The sequence below is a fragment of the Sapajus apella genome, unplaced genomic scaffold, assembly GCF_009761245.1.
Source record: "Sapajus apella isolate SASKATOON/1434 unplaced genomic scaffold, GSC_monkey_1.0 scaffold44, whole genome shotgun sequence".
Taxonomy (NCBI): Eukaryota; Metazoa; Chordata; class Mammalia; order Primates; family Cebidae; genus Sapajus; species Sapajus apella.
In genome coordinates this window covers 2,994,370-3,016,227 of record NW_022436984.1, presented here as the reverse complement: position 1 = coordinate 3,016,227, position 21,858 = coordinate 2,994,370, and the positions used below count along the sequence as shown (strand labels likewise).

At 44.8% G+C, this 21,858-nt stretch overlaps 1 protein-coding gene across 1 annotated transcript in view; it reads left to right on the top strand.

Annotated features, from left to right (window-relative positions):
• ALK (ALK receptor tyrosine kinase) overlaps positions 1 to 21,858 on the top strand; it is a 756,557-nt gene that overhangs the window by 610,824 nt on the left and 123,875 nt on the right. Inside the window, exons 7-8 of the mRNA XM_032239194.1 lie at positions 3,826 to 3,957; positions 5,941 to 6,041. Of these exons, the coding sequence (XP_032095085.1) occupies positions 3,826 to 3,957; positions 5,941 to 6,041 (233 nt within the window). The remainder of the gene's footprint in view (positions 1 to 3,825; positions 3,958 to 5,940; positions 6,042 to 21,858) is intronic.

Sequence of the window (21,858 nt, the reverse complement as noted above, 5' to 3'; positions counted from 1 at the left end):
ACCCCAAAGCCACAGAATATACATTCTTCTCAGCACCACATTGCACCTACTCTAAAATTGACCACATAATTGGAAATAAATCACTCCTCAGCAAATGCAAAAGAACGGAAATCATAACAAACAGCCTTTCAGACCACAGGGCATTCAAATTAGAACTCAGGATTAAGAACCTAACTCAGAACCGCACAACTTCATGGAAACTGAACAACTGGTTCCTGAATGTCGACTGGATAAACGATGAAATAAAGACAAAAATGAAGATGTTATTTGAAACCAACAAGAATGAAGACACAATGTACCAGAATCTCTGGGACACATTTAAAGCAGTGTCTAGAGGGAAATTTATAGCAATAAATGCCCACATAAGAAGCAAAGAAAGATCTAAAATCAACATCCTATCATCAAAATTGAAAGAGCTAGAGGAGGAAGATAAAAAAAAAAAACTCAAAAGCTAGCAGAAGACAAGAAATAACTAAGATCAGAGCAGAACTGAAGGAGATAGACACACAAAAAACCCTTCAAAAAATCAATACATCCAGGAGCTGTTTTTTTTTTTTTTGAAAAGATCAACAAAATAGACTGCTAGCCAGATTAATAAAAAAGAAAAGAGAGAAGAATCAAATAGATGCATTAAAAAATAATAAAGGGAGCATCACCACCGATTCCACAGAAATACAAACTATCATCAGAGATTACTACAAACAACTCTATGAACGTAAACCAGTAAACCTGGAAGAAATGGATAAATTCCTAGACACTTGCACCCTCCCAAGCCTAAACAAGGAAGGAGTTGAAACCTTGAACAGACCAATAACAAGGGCTGAAGTTGAGGCAGCAATTAATAGCCTACTAACCAAAAAAAGTGCAAGTCAAGATGGGTTAACAGCCGAATGCTACCAGACATACAAAGAGGAGCTGGTACCATTCCTTCTGAAACTATTCCAAACAATCCAAAAAGAGGGAATTCTTCACAAATCATTTTATGAGACCAACATCATCCTGATACCAAAACCCGGCAGAGACTCAACAAAAAAAAACAATCCTTCAGGCCAATATCTATGATGAACATAGATGCAAAAATCTTCAATAAAATACTGGCAAACCAAATGCAGCAGCACATCAAAAAGCTTATCCATCATGATCAAGTAGGCTTCATCCTGGGGATGCAAGGCTGGTTCAACATATGCAAGTCTATAAATATAATCCACCACATAAACAGAACCAAAGACAAAAACCACATGATTATCTCAATACATGCAGAGAAGGCCTTTGACAAAATTCAACAGCTCTTTATGCTAAAAACTCTCAATAAACTAGGTATCGAAGGAACATATCTCAAAATGAAAGCTATTTATGACAAACCTACAGCCAGTATCATACTGAATGGGCAAAAACTGGAAGCATTCCCTTTGAAATCTGGTACTAGACGAGGATATGCTTTCTCACCACTCCTATTCAATACAGTATTGGAAGTTCTAGCCAGAGCAATTAGACAAGAAAAATAATAATAAAGGGTATTCAGTTAGGAAAGGAAGAAGCCAAATTATCTCTATTTGCAGATGACATAATCATGTATATTTAGAAGACCCTATCAACTCAGCCCCAAATCTCCTGAAACTGATAAGCATCTTCAGCAAAGTCTCAGGATACAAAATCAATGTGCAGAAATCACAGGGATTCCTATACACCAGTAACAGACTGACAGAGAGCCAAATCATGAGCAAACTCCCATTCACAATTGCTACAAAGAGAATAAAATACCTAGGAATACAACTAACAAAGGATGTAAAGGACTTCTTCAAGGAGAACTACAAACCACTGCTCAAGGAAATAAGAGAGGACACAAACATATGGAGAAACATTCCATGCTCATGGTTAGGAAGAATCAATATCATGGAATGGCCATACTGCCTGAAGTAATTTGTAGATTCAATGCTATCCCCATCAAGCTATCAATAACCTTCTTCACAGAACTGGAAAAAACCACCTTAAACTTCATATGGAACCAAAAAAGAGCCCGCATAGCCAAGTCAATCCTAAGCAAAAAGAACAAAGCTGGAGGCTTCACGCTACCTAGCTTCAAACTATACTACAAGGCTACAGTAATCAAAACAGCAGGGTACTGGTACCAAAACAGAGATATAAACCAATGGAACAGAACAGAGGCCCTGAAGGCAACACCACACATCTACAACCATCTGATCTTTGACAAACTGGACAAAAACAAGCAATGGGGAAAGGATTCCCTATTTAATAAATGGTGTTGGGAAAACTGGCTAGCCATGTTCAGAAAGCAGAAACTGGACCCCTTCCTGACACTTTACACTAAAATTAACTCCAGTTGGATTAAAGACTTAAACATAAGACCTAACACCATAAAAACCCTAGATGAAAACCTAGGCAAAACCATTCAGGACACAGGCATAGGCAAGGACTTCATGACTAAAACACCAAAAGCATTGGCAACAAAAGCCAAAATAGACAAATGGGATCCAATTAAGCTCCAGAGCTTCTGCACAGCAAAAGAAACAAGTGAACTAGAAACCAACAGAATGGGAAAAAGTTTTTGCAGTCTACCCATCTGACAAAGGGCTAATATCCAGAATCTACAAAGAACTAAAACAGATTTACAAGAAAAAACAAAACAAACAAAACCATCCAAAAGTGGGCAAAGGATATGAATAGACCCTTTTCAAAAGAAGACATATATTAGGGCAACAAACATATGAAAAAATGCTCATCAGCACTGGTCATCAGAGAAATGCAAATCAAAACCACATTGAGATACCATCTCATGCCAATTAGACTGGCGATCATTAAAAAATCTGGAGACAACAGATGCTGGAGAGAATGTGGAGAAATAGAAACACTTTTATACTGTTGGTGGGAGTGTAAATTAGTTCAACCATTGTGGAAGACAGTGTGGCAATTCCTCAAGGACCTAGAAATAGAAATTCCATTTGACCCAGCAATCCCATTACTGGGTATGTACCCAAAGGATTATAAATCATTCTCTTATAAAAACACATGCACACGTATGTTCATTAAGGCACTATTTACAATAGCAAAGACCTGGAACCAACCCAAATGCCCATCGATGATAAATTGGATAAGGAAAATGTGGCACATATACACCATGGAATACTATGCAGCCATAAAAAAGGATGAGTTCATATCCTTTGTAGAGACATGGATGAACCTGGAAAGCATCATTCTCAGCAAACTGACACAAGAACAGAAAACCAAACACCGCATGTTCTCACTCATAGGCAGGTGTTGAACAATGAGAACACATGGACACAGGGAGGGGAGCATCACACACTGGGTTCTATTGTGGGGGGCCAGGGGAGGCACAGCAGGGGGATGGGGAGATTGGGAAGGGATGACGTGGGGAGAAATGCCAGAAATAGGTGATGGGGATGAAGGCAACGAACCACATTGCCACATTGCCATGTATGTACCTATGCAACAATCCTGCATGATCTGCACATGTACCCCAGAACCTAAAGCACAATTAAAAAAATGAAAAAGAATTCTGAGCCTCTACTTTGTCAGATATGCAATCGGACTAACAATACCCATGCTGAGGAGTTATTTTTCCTATTTTGTTTTCTAAAGATAAGAAACTGTAAACCAGCACAGGCATCAGTTAGGGGTTGAGGGCTTTTCTTCATTATGATCTGTGTCATTAGTCATCCAGCATTCTGGCTGGGAGCTGTATTACTAATGAAGATAATTGGGTCATGCCTGGCTAATTTGACTTGAAGTTGGCATATTTTGCCTTCAGTGGTCCTGGAAATGACTGCCTCTCTGCTGTCTCCATAGGTAAACTCCCTGCGGGTTTTTACTGCAACTTTGAAGATGGCTTCTGTGGCTGGACCCAAGGCACCCTCTCACCCCACACTCCTCAGTGGCAGATCAGAACTCTAAAGGATGCCCGGCTCCAGGACCACCAAGGTACTGCTGCTCTCCTCCCTTCTCCCTGCTGCCCATCGTCATGCCCACATAGCCAGATGAGAGACTCAGAGCTGGGCTTCACCCCACCTGCAGGGCAAGCTCAGGTGTCTAACCAAAGCTTGCCTAGAGCACTCACAAACAATTCCCTCTTTACATCTTCCTGAGCTTTCGAATAATTAAATCAGGCCAAGGTAGATATCACCTTTGGTTAATTAAAATGAGAACCATGAGGAGGGTTTAGCAAAAAGATAATAGCAACAATGATAATAATCCTTCCCATCAACAAATGTGTGTTGAAGGCCTACTATGTGTCAGGCACATAATTCATTGAGAGGTAGGGAAAGTCATAGCCCTCTTTAACTAGGGAGGCTGAGGCACAGGAAGGCTTTGTGTCATTTGTCCCGGAGTTGTTCCCAGGGAACCTCATCCTACACCTGGTCCACCCCCTGTGGCACAGCCTCTCCAACCATCCCCCTACTGTCACTCCTGATTTAAGTTAGTAATGCTTTTCCTCCCCTCTCCGGGGCCCATCCCCCACAAACCCTGCATGTCTGCCAGAGAGCAAAGGGCCTCCACACAGCCAAGAAATAGCCAGCACACCTGGGTAAGCTGACTCCAGACTCAGAGACACCAGGCTGGGCAGGGTATGGGATCACAGAGGGTCTGTGAAGCCAGCACAGCTCCCAACATTAGGCTGCTGGAGAGGCCAGGCTAGCCAGCCTTGGGGGCTGTGCCTAGTGGTGGGGCCCAGGCAGGTCCTGGCACCCACCTCTCCGAAGCATGGGGCTGACAGGATGGGAAGTTTTCTCTCCTTCTTTCCTCTTCATTTGCCTTCTTTTTGTGGAACTAGAGACCCTCCAATGCTTATTTTTTGAACAAAGTAAGAGCTGGCTCAGCCCTCACCATCCAGCAGCATCATTCTTAGCATTCTGTCTGCAGAAGAAGCAGAGAAGTGGAGTTGAAAGCTGGATGTGCTCTTCATGTCTCTGCTCCCAGTTTGATAATTCCCCCTACAGCACCCATAGCAAAGAAACACCCAGCCCTGTGGAATACCTCCAGTGACAGGGCTCCCGCTGCCTCCTGGAGCAGGCCATGCTGTTGTTCCCAATCATGGATTAGCTTTCCTTACCTGGAGGCAAGCTTCACCTCTCCCTGACTTTTACTCGTTGATCATGACCTTTGCTCCCTGGAGCCCCACAGAACTGAATTACGCCTCTCCCAGCAAGGCAGCCACTCAAAAATCTGAAGGCAACAATTGTGACCCGCCTGACTGCAAGAGGGCTTTTCTGTCCCCAGTCAAATGCCAGCTCCCTGAATCTCCCTCATGCCTGCTGAGACCTCCTGGTTACTCGGCCCTGAACTGAGAGAGGTAGAAAGGTAGAAAGGAAAGACTAAAGTCATGCTTGGGGTTCGGGGGGCCCCCAGTGTTGTGAGCTCACACCAGCATTCGTATCACAGCTCTGACCCCCTACAAAATGCTCTGCAGAGCCTGGAAGTTTGTGGATGCTTCTTCCACCACGTGGGGTTGGGAGCCCCTGTTCTGCCAGATTTTCAGGCAGAGCGATGCTTAGAAAATACAAGAAGTGGGTCTTCATGGGCAGGGGCATAGGATGACCTGGGTTCTGAGCAGGGGAGAAGAGGGTGAAGATCATAGAAACCACTGGAAGGCCATGCATGACTGAAAATGGAGAGGGTGGAGCTGGGGAGGCCAGTGTGCTTCAAGCTACTCCTGGGCCATGGGCTGAAGCTGGTGACTTGGAAGATCAGGGATGTGGAAGCCCCCGTGATGGTGCTGGGACCTCACAGGCAGTATAGAATGAAATTGCTGGCAGGTGGGCTTTCTTCTCCATTGCAGGCCAGAAACCTGTTTCCTCAAAGATATCCCCAGCCTAGAAAAGATCAGTGCACAGTCCATGACCCCTGCACCCCTGGCCCCCCAGTCCCTGTTAATGGTGTGCTTATGATTCTTTTCCTCTCTCCTAGGCTATGCACTATTGCTCAGTACCACTGATGTCCCCACTTCTGAAAGCGCTACAGTGACCAGTGCTACGTTTCCCGCACCGATGAAGAGCTCTCCATGTGAGGCAAGTCTCAGTGTTTCTCTAGTTCTCTAACTTCTCCTCCCACCTCTTGTCACTTCCGGGACCCAGATTAAGAAAGCAGCCTAGCTGGCTGGGCTGGTGGTTCTCCTGGGGAGAGAACAAGAGGGCCATCTCCACCATCTCTGCCATCTTCAAGGCAGAGCACGTCCATCCACAAGGTAAAGCCCCATCAGCAGAGAATCAAGCCTTCAACAGCCATATGCAGCTGCACTGAACTATTTGTAGTAGAACCTTGATTTAATCAAAACCAGAAGAGATTTTTCTACAGCATAACAAGGGAGAGTAACAAGGATTACAAAAGACTTTCTACAGAATCCTTTTTAAAAATATTGAGCTCTTGTAATACATTTTAAATACTAAACATCCTCAAAAATTTGATTTACATAAATTTCACTAAGACGTCAATGGCATTCAGTGAGTGGCTCCAAAGCCACTCACTCAAATGGTTCCTGACCCTGTTATCTCATTCATGTGTGGGTGGAGGGACTGGCGCCATGTTCCTTAGCATATGGTCATATTCTTTAGGGGACAATAAATGTGCTTAAGACTCCAACATGGCACAGTGATGAAGCTCATGGACTCTTGAATCAACTACCTGAGTCCAAGTCAGGTTCCACCACTGATTGACTGTACAGATTGTTTGGGCAGTTAATTAACCTCATGGGGCTTCCGTTTCCTCACCGGGAAAGCGAGCATGCTTGTAGTGCCTACCCCAAAGAGTGAAGATTAAATAGATAATGTCCAAAGGGCTTGGAAGAGCATCTGGTACAAAGTAAGCACTGCAGTAGTTAGCCAACAAGGTGCCTGGCACCCTGTATAAACATTCAGAAGGACACTGTAGGAAGAGGAAGAGAACTTGAGTCAGAAATCAGACTCTAAGCTCCGAGAGAGCGGGCCGTGTCTTGTGCTTCTTTGCACCCCCTCGCCGCACCTGCATCAACATCTTGCACACTGTAGAAAACCTGCATGTAGTTTAGGCTTGGCCAGTCATCTCTCTCTGGACACTCACAGGAGACATTCCTGTCTGGCTCAGTGTCAGGAATAGCTGTGCACCCTGAGCAATGTGTTTCCTGTCAAGTTGTGGACATCGTGAAACTGACCAGATTCACTTCTCCTCCTGTGGCTAATAGAAATCCCAGGGAGGTGGTGCTGCGGCCAGCAGTGGGGCAGACAACAGGACTGCCCTGCCAAGGGACGCGGGCAGATTCAAGCCCCTCAAGTTTCTCGTAAAATATGTAACAATCGTGCACAATCTGCACATGTACCCCAGAACTTAAAGTATAATTTAAAAAATTATACAAGAAAAAAAATTGAAACTCACAGACAGAAAACAAATAAGAATGGAAAAGACATAGAAATAATTTTTGAATCCAAGGAGGGGTTAAATTAAAACCAAAGCTCCGCTTGGCGTTAAATGGAATTTCGTGATCTGCAGTTTGTAGCAGTTTTCTCCTGGTTTGATTTTATAACTCGACCTTCGCCACTTCCTTCTCGCCCTCTTCTAGGCTATGCTATCTACTAGATTTTATGTATCTCTGTGAACCACCTTAAATCCTTTTTGGAAGAAGTCTGGGCACAAATAAATAGATTCATTAAATTAAATTGTATTTGAGAAACCACGCTATCTCATGCAGATGGTAGAATTACACAGTCATTGCTGATATTTCTCAGGTGTCTGAGAGCAGGTACCTAGAAAGGAAGGCTTTTTAAGAGAACATGTAAATGAGGACAGATGGTTGGCCCACCGGAGAGGGCAGGAGGATCCTTAAGAGCATTTGGTCTTTAAATTTACTCTTCACTGGGTTTAATATGAGCCAAATTTCAGAAAAGGAAACGTCAAGGTACAAATGATATTTTTCTAATACTTCATCATTTCTCTAATAACCTTTGAGTTGATCAATAGCTTAAACAGGTGTTTTGTTTTACTGGCCTGTTTTATTTTTCCTGCAGTCTAATTTGCTCTGGGCTGTTTCTGCTATTTCCTGCCCTTTTCCAGAACTTGGCTCGGCAGGCATAATGAAGGGAAGGGAATAAGTCCATTCCACACTCACATTATTTATATTTATATATATTCATATGATTTCACATTCAGGTTTTCAGACCATTCATCTAATACTGATGGGTCTTTGAATTCCCAATGTTGGGAGAAATGTTTTTATCAGGAAAATAAATAACCAAAGTAGAAATATGCATTTCTAGATGTGTAAGCCCTACCATTTATTTTATGTGAATCCTAAATACAGAAGGCAGGAAGTTGATTTCCTCCTCCCAGGCAGGCTAAACCCCAGTGGCAGAAAAAAAATGGATATTGCATTTCTCTGGGGGACTATGTGAGGTTCACTCAGAGTTTTCAAACCCCACCAACCATGCAGAGGCCTCCGTTGCCTATGGAGCCCAAGTGTAGGAAGGTAGACACAAGACAGAGTTTGGGGGACAGGGTTTGATGAGCATCAGGCCCACAGGGACTGGCAGTTGGTCCTGCTGAGCTCCCGGGCTGATGCCTACCACGGAGGACCTTCTCCAAATCCAGCTCAGTCCTGGCCTCTGGCAAGTTAAAGTAATTGTAGAATATCTCAAGAAACACCACAATCATCAGTGGATTTCCTTAGAAGAACTGGTGTCATCTTCGAGAATTTTCTGAAAAATCTAGAAGTGAGCTCACCAGTAGTTCTATGTTTCTCCAGTTGCAGTCACCTGAAAAGCATAATAAATGCCCCACTCTGAACCTACTGAATGACATCGCTAAGTGTGGGGCCTCGGGCTCTGCATTTTTAAACCCCATCCTCAGTGATTTGGAGGCACACTGAAACTTCAGAGCTATTGGCCGTAGGTGTTATGCCAGTTGTGACTGAAATCCATTCTAAGCCCATGCAGAGAGTTTTCCTCCCCTGCCTGTGGCCCCAAATAGTGTGATGTCACTTGTCTTTTAGAAGGATGAGTCAGAAAAAGGATGAGAAATGATGGAGGCAGGGGTGAGGAGAAGCGGATGGGAGGGCATGCGGAACCAGGGCAGGAGCCCCCCGTGATGGAGGCATAGCCACAGTGTACCTTTGTGCTAATCCAACTTCCAGGGCATTCCAGAAGCTTGCCCCACTCCCACCTCCTCCCTCCAGGCTCCTGCAGCCACTGCTGCCAGCTCTTGCTGACTACCGCGGCTGCCTCCTGTCTCTCTGCACAGTTACACATGGGGCATGAATATTTAAAGACCTCTGCCTCATCCAGCCACAAACAAGGGAGAATGTTGTGGTTTTGGTTTTCTCTTTTTGTTCCTCCTCTCTACCACAAGCTCTTCTCTGTGGGAAACAGGGGAGCCACTTACAATGTATTCTGATTTTATTTTTATTTTTTCTGAGCTCCAGTTCAAATAATTAAAGTTGCCACCGGGGAGGGAAGGCTTGCAGTGGCTTTCATGTGCTCACTTGCTGTCAGACCTGCTCGAATCCGCCTCGGCTTTGAGACACCCGCGGATGTGTCTGGCATTGCAGCCGCTGGTAATAAAGAGCACGGCAGAGTGGCGGCCGACGCCACCCCAGCCCCCTGCCTTTCACACACCGAGTAGCCTGAATGTCTCAACAAGCCCCATGTGGTTTGAAATTCTATTTTATTTGAATAGCCTGCTTGTGACTAGAATAATTTAAACCATGTTCTCAGGCCAGAACAAGGCCTACAGGGAGAAAAAATGGACTTCCCTCATTTTCTTTCCCCTCCAAGGCATGGAAGCAGTTTTCCTTGTATGAGCTGCAGGAATACAATTTGATCCAAAAGTGAGAGGGGACCCCCGTCAATTTGTGGTGATCAGTTCCTCAATGCTGGTTTTCCTCCCTGGCCAGAGATGCAGTCGCTGCTCCCCTCTTCTCGCACATACCTATGTACACACAAACACACACACATGTGTGCACACACCCATTGGGATCTTGTGACACAGCCGGACCTTTCCACCCCTGACGTCACCTCTAGCAATAAAAAGAAGAATCAGGTTGGCCAGGCATGTTAGCTCACCCCTGTAATCCCAGCAATTTGGGAGGCCAAGGTGGGCAGATCACTGAGGTCAGGAGTTCAAGAACAGCCTGACCAACATGGAGAAGCCCTGTCTCTACTAAAAATACAAAATTAAACGGGCGTGATGACACATGCCTGTGATCTCAGCTACTCAGGAGGTTGAGGCAGGAGAATCGCTTGGATGAGGGAGGCGGAGGTTGCAGTGAGCCAAGATTGCACCGTTGCACTCCAGCCTGGGCAACAAGAGTAAAACTCCATCTCAAAAAAAAAAAAAAAAAAAAAGAATCAGGTTGGATTAGCTGTGGGAAGCTGCTGTGATCTAGGCTGAAGGTGACCAGAGGACCCCTTCCACGTCTACATGGGCCAGCTGACCTGGAGAAAAGGGGACCTATCCTTTGCGTCATTAAAACCAGCAAATGTAGCCCAGAGGGACATGAGGGGGAAGACACCATGACCCCTGGAATTGCCCTTGGCCATCCATCCCTGAAGCCTTTCTCAAAGCCCCACTGAGAAGGAGTGCCTGGTAACCAGCAGGAACCCGAAGGCAGGGAATTTTTCTGTAAATTGCTCTCTGGCTGATTTTGTAAGACTTTTTAGGGTGCTGGTGATCATCTCTGGAAACAGGCCTGTCCTTCCCTCCAGCCTCTCAGTGTGACACAGAAGCAGGGAGACTGAGAGGCAGGCTGTGTTGATTGGGCTTGTTGAAGCTTGCCACCAACCTCAGCAGCAGGCAAATAGGACTCTCAAGATGGGGAAAAGAGAGTTACTTTTCTGACTGCTGTGTTTTTAAAGTTGGAAAGTCAAGAAAAGGAGGATAAGTGTAATAAAACTTAGTATCAGATGGCATGAGATCGAGGAAAAGCAAAAGCAGAAGGGGTCTTCCTTTATCAGCCCCCTCCAAACTCTCAACAAGATAAGAGCCAAGGGGGATGAGCAGAACTATTGAAATCAGCTCATTTTCCAGAGCAGATCCTACGCATCAGGGGCTCCCCATCCAGATCATGAAATTTACCGAAAGACCCACAGCTAATAAACACAAGACCAAACCCAGATCTTATGACACTGAGCTTCATGCTCTTCCTGTCACACTGCCCCACTGGGGAAAGATGGAATCTTCTCAGCTTGGGGAGAGTTGAGGAGAGCCTCAAAAGCATCAAAACAGCATCACTCTCACCTGACTCAGAGCCCCCCCCACCAGCACATCTCTGCAGGCAGGCAGGGATTCCCACCCCATTTTGTAACCAAAGAGTTCTCCAGTTCATCTCTCCACAGCCTGGGAGAAGTCACTGGTTCTAACTCCTGAGCCACCAAGGGGACACTGCCACACACCTGCAGGACTCAAATGGAGTTTGTTCATTGGGTGGGCCCCGTTCTTGGCCGCATGTGGTCCAACTTACTTTAGCAAATCAGGAAGGAGAAGCCATTCCAAGAGGCCTCATGGGCTTGATCACAAATAAGGTTGTTATTTCCTGGAGCCAGTTTATCTTCTGCACAGAACGTGTGACCATCTAGGGAGAAGAATGTTGCACGCTTCCCCTGTCCAGGCTGACTGGTGGAAGAACAAGCAAGTCCCTATCAGAGCCTGTTGGGATCAGCCTCTCTCTGCCCATGCACGGCCAAGCAACACTGCCCTTTGTGATGTTTGTAGAAACCCTTTTCGTAAATAGTTGGGGCCCAGTACCAAGCTAGAGGGGATTTCAGGGTAATATTATCTCTACCTCCCTCACTAAGCCCAAGTCCCTTTGGTCAAGTAATTTGGGGACCAAGATACCCATCAGGCAGAGTTCCTGTGGGTATCAGCCCCCATCTCATCTGCTGCTGTGACATCTCTGCAGTGACGGAATGTGCCTGAATTGGGAGAAAGGAAGTCCAGCTCTAGGTGTCAGTACTTGCCTAAATTAAGAGCAGATCCAGCTAGTCTTGCTGGGGATTGTTTTCACACATGCTGTTCTCTGCACATTCCTCTTCCTGTGTTGGGTGCCACGGTCAGGACCCCAAGCTAGCATATGATTCCTCTAAGTTGTCCACTCTCTGCCTAGGAGTACAGAATGTTGGGCTTAGCGGAAAGCATAGGGCTCCTCTGGCTCCCACAGGGTAACGCTGACACCTGGAGCAAGTCGGAGCAGGCCGCTGGCTCCAGGTAGAGCTGCCCCCTCTTGCCCCACAGCCCAACAGCCATGCCATCTCCTGTGACCAGAGGAATTTGGCTGGCCATGCGGGGCCAGTGCAAAAGGAGCATCCCCAAGGCAGCATGGTGCCGTGGTAAGGGCAAGGTCTTGAAGTCCCTTAGGCCTTGAAGGAAGCCCTTCACTTTCTAGCCAGGAGACGAGAGCACAGTGCCCCACTCTTCCCAACTTCAGTATCCTTTCCAGCGCTGTCAGGAGAAACAAGGGAGAGGAGATGTGAAAAATGCCCAGCCTGAATCTAGACACTGTTAGGTGCCTAAAAGTGGAAAATGTGGTTTCTGCTACCCTGTTGCAGCCATTACTATTATTGTCTTATTGTCTGACCTTAAGACGATTCTGAGACCAAAGCTGGAGCCTGCCCTCTGCAAGGAGCCTGAATCTGGAGGGTTTGGCCCCTGCCCTCCCCTGGGTAGCTTGGCAATAGTGGGGAGAGGGGTGTTGCCCACCTCAGTGGCTGGGGTTGGGGGAAGTTTATGCCTTAACAGCAGCAAAAGGTCTCCTGCCGCCCCCTTCAGCATCTCCACCAGCTCCTCTCCCCAGACAGCATGGGCATGAGAGCTTCTGCCTCCATCTGCCAAAAGTCCCTTTGCCCCACTGCCCCATCAGCAGACACCTACACAGAACAGTAACCCCATACCTTGATATAGTCCCAACATGTTAACAGAGGGGCCTTCCCTCACATTGTCCGCATCCCCGAGGGGAGATGATATTGTCACCCTTTTACAAATGGGGAGAGAAGGCTCAGGAAAGCAGCCTAGACCACACACAGCTGGCCAGCAAGGCCACACAGTGTCCCCCAGATGCAGGATCATCTCCACTTTCCCCAGGGGAGCTCCTGGGAGTAGGACAGCTGCCATCAACGAGGTCACCCAAGGCATGGAGGAAGTCTGATGATACAGTCCAGAGCAGAACATCACAAGCCAAACTTTTCTTTACAAACCTCTTTTTTTAACTTAAAAATAAATGCCAATTCTGTATTTTATCCCCTAACATGCCGATTTCTTTGGACACAAAAACATGCCTCATTATTTACTATTGAGTGGCTAACATTCCAGGAAGGTACACCCTGTTTGCCCTATGGCTTCAGGTACCCCCAGGAAGAGCTAAGTAGTGTATATGCACCTATTCTAAGAAGCCCAGAGGAAGATGTCCCACCCTCACTGCCTTTTTCTGACGCCCCCAAGGCCTACCCACCTTTGTGACCTCACTCCATCCCCCCCGGTCACAATTAGGCTCATAGATGATGCATTTTGAAGAGCACCTGCCCTGCCTTCTTTGGCCCTTAAGTCAGCCTCAGCTATGTTTGTCCCTCATCCACCCCATAAGTCACGCTGTCCCTGGTGCTGAAACCTCAGGAGGGCTGAGCCCTGGCAGCTGCTAACACTGCCGGTGATGGAGACAGTAACCTCACAAAGTCTTTAGCTGGGGTCTAGGCATGCGTAACTTTGTATTAGAGGGCAAGGGGGGAGGAAGTTGCTGTGGTTCTTGAGGCATTTTCCAAATGGCTTTTTCCAAAGGCTCCCTGTGTGAGAGATTTGGGCCCCACTTCCAGTGTCTAATGACAACCATCCAGACACCCGTAATAACATCACTATAATGAGAGTCCCTTATGTGTCAAAGCTTACAGGGCCTCTCTACCTCCCATGGCTACCCTGTGAGGGGTTGAAATCTTCCCTGTTCTTCAGATGAGCCCTTGAGCCATGGCAACAAGGCACTTGATTGGCTGGATGCACACAGGGACACCGAGTGGGAGGGATGAGTGAGGGAGAGGCACTGAGGGTCCGCAGTCAGGTGGTGAACCAGCAAGTACTGATTTCAAACCTGCCCTGTGCCCAGCCATGCGGGGAGACAGCCATGGGAATCTGGAATCTCTTTGGGGTGTTGATTCTATAGGAAAGTTAAGAAAACTTACATTCAGTTTGAAAACTTCTGGTCTTCAGGTCAATTACAAATCGCTTGGCTGTATTACATGAGAAAACAAGCCATTATTCTTAATCAGGGCCCTCAAACACTAGCTCTTTGCACTCTAATAGAAAGAAGCCTTCACTTAGTCCAAAGCTGGAGGAAGGGACCCTTCATATCGGTAAAGCCAACTAAGGGTGTAATTTTCAAATATTGATTATCTAATATAAGGCTGGCACTGTGCTAAGCATTTCACCTATATTATCTCATTGTAAAAAAAAAAAATTGTTACCCCCATTTATTGATGCAGAAACTGGAGCTTAAAGAGTTTAAGTGACTGTCCCAAGGTAAGTGCCCAGCTTAGCAAAGACATTTGATAAATGTTAGTTCCTTTCTCCTGCATTGGAAAAAGCAGACAGGGGACACTTTGTTAGAGATAAACAGTTCACAAAAAACAGAATAGAACAGGGCGAAGATGTATTAAATTTCAGTCTAGTTTTTTTTTAATCTTCTAGATTCCCTAGAGAATTATCTTTCCAGGCTTACGGGAAGAAAAACATAGTATTTTCTTCAGTTACACTGTAATGGTGTAATCCTGGGCAAACAGCCTCCCTTGTGCCTCAGTTTCTCTGTGTGTGATGGAGATGACACTGAAGGGTAGCTTTGTAATCTGACTGCTAGGGCAGAGTATGATTCAAGCCAGGTCTGTCCCATTCCCCAACAAATCTATACACACTGGATTTGACTTAGGTGGCCTGAGTTTAAATCCCAGCTCTGCTCCACTTAGGAGCCATATGACCACAAGCAAGTCACTTCCTCTAACTGAAAATAAAAAATAAAAAGCAAACAAGCAAACCTGTTTTAATTGCTGCATGAGGCTGTTACCAGGATCAGAGGAAAATGTGAAAACCCTCTGTCTTCTCTGCAAAGCTTGATGAATGGCAGCAATTATGATGATGATGATCATGATCCCTCATCTTATGTTACTCAGGCATGAGGAAGTTGCTGCTGTGTAAATTCAGACACCGCCTATGTTCTGATTTCTCCTCTCAGTCAAGCAGCAGCACGTAGGCGGGCCGGGAGAGTTATTTCACACAGTGCTCACATTAGCACCAGTAGGATGTGCCCAATAAACACACTTCGTTGATAATTAATTAATTAATTAATTGCGCAGCCCCACCCCCAACCCTCCATTGCAAGCATAACCCTTGTCCAGGATGAGAGCGAACAAGAAGCCTCCTCTTGAGTCCTAGGGACCCAACAAATGACACCTCCCTGAGCTTTCTGACCCAAAGTCATTCTTACCCCAGCACCTAGAGCTGGAGCCCAGCATTCTGTCACCACTGCCTGTTAAGTGGTGGACTCTGCCAGAGCACTTGCTAATGGCTACAGTAATCAACAGCAATGTAACTGCAGTCAGACATAATTAATTTAATACCTTTGAGCCATTCACAACTAATACCTCTCCCAATGCATGATGAGTCTGAGGTCTAGGAATAATCACTGTCTCACCTCTGGGGTGTGAACAGGATCTTCCTTGGCACTTAGCACAGACTTGGGTCCCGTTCAAAAGCTGTATGTTAATCACAGACCTCCCTGGCTTTCATTAGTGATCACTGCAACACATTCATGTAGCCCATGTACAGGGGAGCAGCCCATTAAGGGCACATACTCTCTCCAGCTGTCAGGGAAAAATACTCCCCAGGGAGCTGTGGGCCCCTGAAGATGCTCCTGTGCCCCCCACATCTACTCTTTTGCCAGTAGTGTCCAGGAAAGCTGTGGGAGTTTCATTGCCTAGAATCATCCTGTTCCCCAGGAGTCAGACTACAAAGCTACTGTGTCATCTCCATCACACACAGAGAAACTGAGGCACAGGGGTGGCTGTTTGGCCAGGATTACACCATTACAGTGTAACTGAAGAAAAAAAACATCTTTTTGTTCCCATAAGCCTGGAAAGATAATTCTCTAGGGAACACAGAAGATTAAAAAAACAAAAAAATTAGACAAATTTTAATACTTCATTTTTACCCTGTCCTATTCTGTTTTTTGTGAACTGTTTAACAAAGTCTCCCCTGCCTGTTCTTTCCAATGCAGGAGAAAGGAACTAACATTTATCAAATGTCTTTGCTAAACTGAGCACTGGTCTCATATCATCTTATTAAAGCCTCATAATAAATATCTAAGGAAAGTTCTGTGGACCCTGCTTTACAGATAAAGATGCTAAAGTTCTGAGATATTACATGACACATAAAAAATAGACCACTTTTTCTGATACCAACGCTTTCATTCCATTCACAGCACTGTCCCACCTCATTCCACAGAAGCTCCCACCTTCCCTTGGTCTCCCTCACAAAGCCCAGAGTACAGGCACAATAGCTTGATTCTCCATGAAGTGGGTAAAAACATAGGACTAGCTTTTTACTATTTTCCAACATCAGAATCCTCTCTCACTGCCTTTTTAATATAGCATTTCTTGTTTTCTCTGATTATAAGAGAAATTTATGTTCATTGTGGAACATTAGGAAAATGCAAGAAAGTATGAAGAAAATTGAAACTGCCCAAAATCTTACCCCCTAAAGATATTGGTATATTTCCTTGCAGACAGATAGATTTGGATTTGAGCTTTGCTATAGAGAAAGGGTTTATATAATATAAATCTGGTATTATATAAACATCATGTGTCTTATTTGTTTATTTAACATTACATTTTCCCATATCCATATTAACCTTCATAAACATGTTTTAAAAACTGCATACTCTAAATTAATCTTATTGTTTTTGTTCTAGTTATCAAAAGTCAGATATTCATTGTAAAAAAAAAATGGAAAAGAAAGAAAAGACCACAGAAGACAAAAAAACAGCTTGTAACTTTATAACCTCACCAGCCAGGGATCCCTGGGTTATTGCTTTTATATGTAGCCTTTACGTTTTCAGAAAGAGGGCATATAGATGTCCCTTGGTGTTCCCTGGCTTCTACACGATCCCTCAGAAAGGAGACATATTAAGTGGCATTTTCAGGAAGGATCCTGATCTTTTAAGTATCCTGGAGGACCAGGAATCCAGCATTTCTTAAGCCTCCATAATTGCAAGTATTTGCCAGCCACATGTTTTGTTTGCTTGTTATCAAAAATCTGCATCTGACCAGCTTCTTGCTGTGTTGGGTTGATTTGTATTTGGGCTATTTATAGCTAGAGAGTTGGTGTTTCTTTTTTCCAGGTGAATTAGAAGATGGTGAACAAAAACACTGGATTTTGCAATGTGTCAATATTCTCAGCTGAAGTTAATAAGATACCACATTGAAACAAGAGAACCCAAAATTACTCATTCACACTTAGAATCCTCTGGCACCCTATATTGAGGGAGAGCCTTAACCTCCACACAGGTTGCTTAGATGTTCCTGATAACAATTCCAATCCCAGTCATTCAACAAAGACTGGATGGAGAATACCCAGGGAGTACACCCACCACGCAAGCGCATCTTTCAGCATCTCTTAAAAAATGTGTTCCCCGCTCTTGGAGTGAAATATACACTACAGCATCTAGCCTTGGTTTTTTCTCTACTACTGAAATTCATGCAGGTCTTCAGAAATTTGAAGAAAGGTATCCCCTCTTTTTTGTAGCATTTTCTACATTTGGGGGCGTTGCATGCAGTGTGAATATTATTTGATGTCATTGAATCTCTTTTGAAATCTGCAGGCTAAATATCACTACAATATTTTCTATGAGTTGAAGGGATTGTTCTGAAGCTGCCATGAGGTATGCATAGCACACACGGGGCATATTCAAGACATAAAATTGCAATAATTACCCCTTGAGGAGGAATGGACCATGAGAGAAATAATAGCATTAGCCCTAGCCACAATGCCATTCCTGCTTTACATACAGGACTTTAATTAATAAAATGACAAACACTGGTACCAAATAATTGGAAAGTCTATCAGTCCAGGAAAAAAAGGCCCTTGTGAAAGTGCTAGCTGGAACCAGAAGATATAATTGCTGGTGGCGTGCTCCTGGTGTTGTGTCTATTCACTTGTCTCATTTGCTGTCTGCATATAAAAGAGTTTATTAGTCAAACACTGCCATTTATAACCTATATCTACTAGGATGTGTCTAGAAGGATCAGAAATGTTATTGTTACTGGCACCAGCAAACATTATTTCCCATAAATATAATTTGGGATTTGTATAAAATTTCCCATATTTGTGTGAATACACACACACACACACACACACACACACACACACACGACTGTTAATTGTCTGGCACGGACCATGGTTGTAAATGCATTACAGTTCACTATCTCCCTAATTTCTCCAATACAAAATATTTCTAGGGTAAGATCTTGTTAAAATATAAATTCTGATTCAGAAGAGTGGGGCAGGACCTGGGACCCTGAATTTCTAATAAGCTCCCAGGTAGCACCCACATTGCAGTTCCACAGATCACAGCTTGAGCAGTGAGGATCTGGAAAGTCTTCACAATATGCCCCCGAAGCTTTAAGAAGTACCATCATATATTACACAAGCATTGCACTCCATGTATGGCAGAAAGAACACAGAGCATCGTGTGGACTGCAGGTCTGCAGCCTGTGGGCTTAGTGCCCAGAGGTGACTGACTTAACCTCTCAAGGCCTCCAATTCTGCATCTGAAAAATGGGTGGAATAATATCTACAGGAAGGGATGTTGTCAGTATACAATGAGATAAGCCTATATCCAAGTGCCTAGTCCCACTTTTTGGCATTCAGTAAAGAGTCAATTAACAAATGACTTCATATTCTGTAAGTCAGGGGTCTCCAACCCCCAGGCCACAGACCAGTACTTCTCCATGGCCTGTTAGGAACCAGGCCACACAGCAGGAGGTGAGTGGCAGGCAAGTGAGTGAAGCTTCATGGAAGCAGGGGCCCTATTGTGAACTGCACATGCTGGGGATCTTGGTTGTGTGCTCCTTATGAGAATCTAATGCCTGATAATCTGTCACTGTCTCCCATCACCCCCAGATGGGGCCGTCTAGTTGCAGGAAAAATAAGCTCAGGGCTCCCACTGATCTGACATGATGATGAGTTGTATAATTACTTCATTATATATTATAAAGTAATAATAATAGAAATAAAGTGCACAATAAATGTAATGTGCTTAAGTCATCCTAAAGCCATTCCCCCACCCCTGCTCCTGGTCTGTGGAAAAATTGTCTTCCACGAAACCAGTCCCTCGTGGCAAAAATATTGAGGACATCTGCTATAGGCCACCCAGATAGAAATAGTTTTAAGATTCCAAGGCTGTTTTTGGACTGGAATCTTGATTGCCAAGATCAAGCTGGGTATACTTGGCATGGGTATTTACATAAAATGATCTCAAGGGACCTCCTTAACCAAGGGCTATATAAGAGAAATGAAGGTCTTTGAGAGGAACTTGAGCCTGCAGTCTGCTCTAGGAACCACATACGGTGAGTGCTATATAATGTCACACACATATGATCAACAAGGAATACTCAGAAGAGCTGATAGCATCCTCCAGGCCTTCTAATTAAGAAACTGGCTAAAACCTTACCTTTCAGGTCCAAGAGGGTAGTTCTAGCCACATCTACATCCTTGAGTCATTCCTGCCCAAGGGGGTCTCTGTCTCTCTCTCTGTCTCTGTCTCTCTCTCTCTGTCTCTCTCTCTCTCAGTTGTTCTCAGGCTTTTTCTGGAGGTGATGTAACAGTCCCAAGAAGGCCCTCAGCTGAGGGCAGCAGACTCCCCACTGCAGGAAAATTGCTCCCCCTACACCTTGGTGATGGTGGGCCCATTTTAAGCCATTTGTAAGTTATTAAGAATTGGCTCTTACTCAAAGTCCAAGATGAAAAAGGACCCCTCACTGAGAGGGCCAGGTACTTCCTGCACTAAGTAGCCCAGCTCCCCAGAGGTCTCTACCCAGGCAGCACTTTAGAATCACATGGAGAGGTTTGAAAGTCTGCCAGTGCCCGGGACCTACCCATGGCTACTTAAATCAGAGTCTCTGCAGCGGGGCCCAGACACTGGTGGTTTGGAAAGCTGATTCTAATTTGCACCCCAGTTAAAACCACTGGTTTCGCCATGCCATTCGCAGTGTCGCAGGAGCTCTGCTTCCCCGTTCTTCATCTCATACTTTGTAAACTTCTTTTAAGGCAGGCAGGGAAGGTGTGGTTATTATCACAAGTTTGTCTATAACAAAATATGGGTTAAGAGGAGGTAAGTGGTTGGCTTAAGGTCACACAATTAATACACGTTGGCCTTGAAGCACAGACTCCAAGTTATACCACAGTCAGCAGGCAAGGAAGGAAGACAGTTTGACGAGCCGCTGGAGAATGAATGTTGCAGCAAAGGACAGATGGTTCCAGTGCATTCTGGAAAGGTTATGGGATGAGTCACAGAAGCACAGGGACAGGGATTTGGCATCAGGCCAGAGGTTCTGCATTTTTTTTTTTTTTTTTGAGACAGACTCTCGCTCTGTTGGCCAGGCTGGCCCTATCTTGACTCACTGCAACCTCCGCCTCCCGGGTTCAAGCAATTCTCCTGCCTCAGCCTCCCAAATAGCTGGGACTACAGGCACCTGCCACCACACCCAGCTAACTTTTGTATTTTTAGTAGAGACGGGGTTTCACCATATTGGCCAGGCTTGCCTCGAACTCCTGACCTTGTGATCTGCCTGCCAAAGTGCTGGGATTATAGGCATGAGCCACTGTGCCCAGCCAGATTCTGCATTTCTAACAAGGTCCCAGGTAACACTGATGTTACCAGTCTGAGGACTACGCTCTAAGCAGGAAACCACTGACTCCTCTTAGGCACGATCTGGAAGAAACTAGGATTATAATTACAGGTGAGAAGTAGGCCAAGGAAAAGACATAGGCTCTGGACTGCTTGTATCTAGCTCTTTCCTAGATTCAGGGGATCTAGGAAATTCCCTGAATTTGTATGTTACATTATGCAATGCTGGGGTTTGGGCATCTATTGGACCCATCACCCAAATAGTGAGCTTACTACCCAGCAAGCAGTTTTTCAGTCCTTTTCCCCCTTCTTCTCTTCCACCTTTTGGAGTCCCCAGTATATCATTTTCATCTTTCAGTCCGTGTGGACTCATTGTTTAGTTCCCACTCATAAGTGAGCACACACACAGCATTTGATTTTCTGTTTCTACATCAACTCACTTCAGATAATGGCCTCCAGCTGCATCCACCTTGCTGCAAAGGACATGACTTCATTCTGTTTTATGGCTCTGTAGTATTCCATGGGGTACATGTACCACATTTTCTTTATCAAGTGCACCATTGATGGACACTTAGGTTGATACTAGGACTCTGCTATTGTGAATAGTGCTGCAGTAAATATGTGACTGTAGGTGTCTTTTTGGTAAAATGACTTATCTTCCTTTGCGTAGCTACCCAGTAGTGAGATTTCTGAGTTGAATGATAGTTCTGTTTTAAGTTCTTTGAAAAATCTCCATACTGTTTTCCACAGCAACTAAACTAATTTACATTCCAACCAACAGTGTATAAGCATTCCCTTTTCTCTGCATCTTCACCAATATCTATTTTTTTTTTACTTTTTAATAATAGCCATTCTGACTGATGGAGATGGTATCTCATTGGCTCTGATGTGCATTTCTCTGATGATTAGTGTTGCTGAAGAGTTTTTCGTGTATGTTGGCTGCTTGTATATCTTAAGAAATGTCTATTAATGTCCTTTGCCCAGACAAA